This window comes from Taudactylus pleione, unplaced genomic scaffold (genome assembly GCF_031769625.1).
Source record: "Taudactylus pleione unplaced genomic scaffold, aTauple2 ptg000039l, whole genome shotgun sequence".
Lineage (NCBI taxonomy): Eukaryota > Metazoa > Chordata > Amphibia > Anura > Myobatrachidae > Taudactylus > Taudactylus pleione.
In genome coordinates this window covers 7,407,501-7,413,070 of record NW_028284441.1, presented here as the reverse complement: position 1 = coordinate 7,413,070, position 5,570 = coordinate 7,407,501, and the positions used below count along the sequence as shown (strand labels likewise).

At 48.5% G+C, this 5,570-nt stretch overlaps 1 protein-coding gene across 1 annotated transcript in view; it reads right to left on the bottom strand.

Moving 5' to 3' along the window:
* Positions 1-4,335: 4,335 nt before the first annotated feature.
* The window catches only part of LOC148538588 (DNA-dependent metalloprotease SPRTN-like), a 3,210-nt gene continuing 1,975 nt past the window's right edge, over positions 4,336-5,570 (bottom strand). Inside the window, exons 3-5 of the mRNA XM_088453271.1 lie at positions 5,563-5,570; positions 5,047-5,208; positions 4,336-4,572 (exon numbers count right to left, since the gene is read on the bottom strand). The exon at positions 5,563-5,570 is cut by the window's right edge and continues 118 nt beyond it. Coding sequence (XP_088309397.1) covers positions 4,336-4,572; positions 5,047-5,208; positions 5,563-5,570 — 407 coding nt within the window. The remainder of the gene's footprint in view (positions 4,573-5,046; positions 5,209-5,562) is intronic.

Here is a 5,570-nt window from a genome sequence, read left to right as displayed (position 1 = left end):
GCCACATCCACCTCCTACACCCACAGATGCCACATCCACCGCCTGCACCCGCAGATGGCTGTTACACTCTTAGATGCAATATACTGTATAAGACTAGGGTCATTTATTTTATACATTTCCAGTGCTGTGCTCTGGGAAGTTGAGAGCTGGTCCCAGGACTCCTGGTGGGAACTGAGGTCCAGCAGCAGTGGGTGCAGCGCAGGCTTAAGGCTTGTGGGGGCCCTGGGACAACTAAGTCACGGGGGGGAATTCAATTCAGCGCGATGATGAATAGCCGCGGCAGGGAGCTGCCGCAGCTATTCCATTCAATGCACTGTTTGCCTTGTCGGGAAGCAGGTAAGTCAGAGAATGCCGGTTGTCGCGACTTAACCTGGGTGTTAAGGCACTGTAAATGGCATTATCTGCCTAAAGTGCCAGCTGTACTCAGAAACCCCCCCCTGCATGCTCTAGTGGTGAGGGCCCCTCTGTGTGTGGGGGCATCGGGACGACCACCTCTGTCGCCCTCCCCTTAATTCAGCCCTGAGTGGGTTCACCGGAGAGCACCTGGTGGGTATGATGACTTACGTTCCTCCACTCCCAGTGTCTGCACATAGAGTGGCGCTTTGTTGTTGTGGGACTACAAGTCCCAGCATGCCCTGACTGGCAGAGCCCTGTTGTTCCCCGAAAGCTGCTGTTTCCTAACTGTAGCTATAGAATCCCATCCCACGCTGCCTGGAAACCCCCTTTGACTTTATTTTTTTCTTACACATTGTCCCTACTTTTGCTCCGATGCATGGGTAAAACTCCCCTATATGTGACTATTATTGGGCTCCAGTGATTATCATAACCACCTAGGGGGTATATTTGTTTAGACCCCGCGCTGAGAATCTGTAATGCTGCTTTTTTTTGCGACCGCACAGATTTTGGTCACTGTGCAGTTATTTAGTAATTTGGGGCTCCGCGGGGGTGTTTCATGTGCTTCACCCCCAGCCTAGCGCTATTCACGAGGTGTCGCTGTAAAATGCGCATGCAGTTTGATCCGGTGGGGATGAAGCGTAGCCTTTTTGGCTTAGTACGCCCCCCATAGCCTGGTACAGCTGACGCTTTTTTCCGCCGCTTGTTAAATTATGCAAACACCACAGGCTATAGGGATGCGGTAATCTGCGATTGTTCAGGTGCTGCAAGATAGATACTCTGTGGTATCCCTGATAGATACTCTGTGGTATCCCTGTTGCCAAGTAGGAGGATGCTGTGATATCCCCTTTCTGCAGCCAAAAAAAGACCAGAAAACGGAATTATCATTGCCTCATAAATAGAGCCCTATATATGCGTGGAATGGGTATGTAAGGCCGGCAGTCAGGGAGGCTTCCTATCAAAATACAGACAGCAGCACCCAGATGGTTGGTATCCCAACGGGTTTGGTATGTATACTTATTCTCCCCCTAACCCTCCCTTCCTGTAGCCTAACCCTCCCCACCCCGTTAAAGCCTTAACCTAACCCTCCCCCCCAGTGGTGCCTAATCCCCACCCTAGTGGTCCCTAACCACCCTCCTTCAAAAACCTAATGCTATCCCTGCTATCCTCCTAAACCTAGCACTACACCCCACCCTCCGTGGCTAAAAGCTAAGACGCCCCCGACTTACCTTGTTCGGGCTGGTGTCTTGTCTGTATTCCGCCGTCGGTATTCAGACACCTATCTTAAGTCCCGTGTCGGGATTCAGACTGGCAGCATGCCGTTTGCCGGGTTGGTAACTACATCCCATTTGCGTTTGTTCATCATAATATTTTTATTTGATGACATCCAATGATCAAATTTACTTTGTCCTTATAAAAGGAGATGATGGTCGGCTGCTAACAGGCCCTAGTTCCCTCCACTCGGCCTCTCACCAGTAGTTGGAAAGTGAAAGGACAGATGCACTCACCATAGTATCATGTATATAGTATATCCCTTGTATCATGTGTGTCTCCACAGTATCGGCTGCGTTTCTGGCACTGCACCTTACCCACTATAATTCCCATCACCCACTAGCACTCCCTGGCACTGTACCTTACCCACTATAATTCCCATCACCCACTACCACTCCCTGGCACTGTACCTTACCCACTATAATTCCCATCACCCACTACCACTCCCTGGCACTGCACCTTATTCGCTATAATTCCCATCACCCACTACCACTCCCTGGCACTGCACCTTATTCGCTATAATTCCCATCACCCACTAGCACTCCCTGGCACTGTACCTTACCCACTATAATTCCCATCACCCACTACCACTCCCTGGCACTGTACCTTACCCACTATAATTCCCATCACCCACTACCACTCCCTGGCACTGCACCTTATTCGCTATAATTCCCATCACCCACTACCACTCCCTGGCACTGCACCTTATTCGCTACAATTCCCATCACCCACTACCACTCCCTGGCACTGCACCTTACCCACTATAATTCCCATCACCCACTACTACTCCCTGGCACCGCACCTTATTTGCTATAATTCCCATCACCTACTACCACTCCCTGGCACTGCACCTTACCCACTATAATTCCCATCTACAACTCCTTACTCGCTATAATTCCCATCTCCCACTACCACTCCCTGACACTGCACCTCACCTGCTATAATTCTCATTACCAATCCCTGGCACTGTGCCTCACCTGCTATAATTCTCATTACCAATCCCTAGCACTGTGCCTCACCTGCTATAATTCCCATCACCCACTACCAGTCCCTGGCACTGCACCTTACCCACTATAATTCCCATCACCCACTACCACTCCCTGGCACTGCACCTTACCCACTATAATTCCCATCTACAACTCCTTACTCGCTATAATTCCCATCTCCCACTACCACTCCCTGACACTGCACCTCACCTGCTATAATTCTCATTACCAATCCCTGGCACTGCACCTCACCTGCTATAATTCTCATTACCAATCCCTGACACTGCACCTCACCTGCTATAATTCTCATTACCAATCCCTGGCACTGCACCTCACCTGCTATAATTCCCATCACCCACTACCAGTCCCTAGCACTGTGCCTCACCTGCTATAATTCCCATCACCCACTACCAGTCCCTGTTCCGAGATGGTCAACGTACTCTATGGCGGTCACTGGTATGTTCTTTGTATTTGTATTGTACAATATTGAATTGCTCCAGTAACTTAAGTTTTCATCGCCGCAAGTCACAGCGAGTTGGGAACTTAATTATCAGGGACCATGAGTATTTGTATTAAAGAGTATTTGTTTTCAACATTTATCAGAGATTTGACACTCATGCAATCACTAATTAGCACATTATGACTTTATTTAGCATAATAGGCAGGTACTGTAGCTGATACATGTGGCCCTTCAGCTGAAATTATTGCCCACTCCTGGGCTAGGGCTAATGGTGTTTTTTCCAGGGCCACTTTTAGTTCCCAGTCCGCCCCTGCCTCTAACAGTCATTGTCTCCTCAGCACGCTTCTGCACAATGTTACAGGGATCTGGGTGCAGCTGCTGATGTGGTAGAAAACAGAGGTCATTCCGGCACCTTTTTAGAAAAGGTTCCATAGGTGTATGGTGATTGGCAACCCGCCTCTGTACATGATGTGGGCACAGTTTGATCATGAATTCAAGCCCCTGACTGGCACACTGTCTATAGGTGGACTGAATAAAGTGCCGGAAGCAGTGTGAATACAGTCTTTGATTAGGGCAGGCCTTAGGGTGGCTGTAGTACTGTTGGCAGCCTGTAGGTGGTGTAGGCACATAGAATGCTGCGTGTTCCCAGGAAAAGATAGTTGACACAGGTGCAGGTAGGATGCCAGCTGATATAGGTGCAAATGCAGGGCAGCCCTGTTGGTAGAATGTGGACTGAAGCAGATGCAGAGAATACTGAAAAAGTAGGCAGCTGGGGACTGGTACCATGCAGGACACACACTGTGAGTACAGGATGCTCACATGTAAATGCTGGATGCTGATGGTAGCCAGCTGCAGAGTGCACCTGAATGCAGAGATGTGTAGGTAAAAGCACTAGTCGAGAGCACTTGAAAACTGCAGATAATGAGCACAGAATACACTGGTAATTGCAGGTGACAGGAGCTGGGAGCCGCTGCAGCCAGAAGCCAGGATACTGATCTCAGGGAGGAGTGTTGTTCCGGTAATGAACATGCCAGTAGTGGAGATTTAAATAGGGCGCTCCCAGAGCCTATTGGCTAGACAGGTCATGTGAGCTTGACTGCTGGAATCTGGTAGGCCGATGTAGTCACATGAATTAATCCAAGATGGCGGCGAACATGCTCCACTGTCGAGGGTACTACCAGATGGGTTTTGTTAGGCTCACAAGGAGATGTGCCAGCCAGGGTCTCAGGAGCACAAAGCATGACCAGAAGGAACACGGATGGAGATGACCAGAAGGAACACGGATGGTGATGATATGTCTCCGCTGGACCCGCTAATTGGGCTAAGATCCTGACGCGTGACAGGCACAATGAGGGCAGCCACCAGTGTTTTATATGGCATCTCCCTTCCTTGCTCTCTTTGCTGGTGTGTGAGAGGCCTTGTCATGAGGTGCATCACTAGTGGTCCTTGGTCTCCTTCTTCCTATAATACACAAGTATCAATTAGAGACATAGCAAGTGCATTGTGCAAGGTGATCTTCCTATGTTTACTGACAATTATCGGGTACATCACAGGACTTTATCACTGCTCAGCACATATAAGGTGATATATTACAGGATATGTTACATATAATCATGTATTCAAGCCACTGGTGTCTGACTGTGAGGGTTGCACACACCAAGGATTTTCTATGTGTAAAGTTATAATGTGACGTTATGCTGTGACAAATGGGCATATGCCACCTGCCCCCAAACCGGCATTCACCCAACGTCAGTGGTGTGATCTGTGCAATGTGGCTCCTGTCCTGATTGAGGCCTATGTGCAGTATTTGGATTTCCTTCCCCCAGGCAATGTATCAGGATATTGCGGCATATAGTCACACTTAGGTGAGTACTCAGTGGTCTGAGCCCCAGAAGAGTCATTATGTTTCTTACCTTGGCGATGGGGCTCCCTCACTTTGCGGATTTCTCCCCCGCACAGCTGTTCGTGCACTGACCACCATCTTGCCCTAGTAGATGGCGGCCGGTTATTCATCCGCTTTAAGTATAGGCGGCATCGCATGCACTGCCACCAGTGTCTCTTCAGTGCTTCTTCTTCTGCATAGAAGTCATGGTAGATCTAATCACATAGTAGAGATAAAACAAATTATAGATACAAATGGTGACAGCATTTCACTGATTGCATGAAAAGTCTCTTGTTCTGTACATAATTATATATATGATAGGGATACGCAGAATAATACAGAACAACATTATGCAGTCTAACTTAAGAACGGGCAAATTAACTCCTAATGGGGTATGAAACCTTATGGTAACGTGTGTGCCAGGCCTAAGGGAACGTTATGTATGTGACTATATAAGCACACTAGTCACCAGGAGTCCTGCCAATGTCTCACCACATATAGCTGGCTGATATATAGCCTCCCCTCTCCTCCCACATACATGGACCCTTAATGACCGACTATGTACTTACAGTAATAT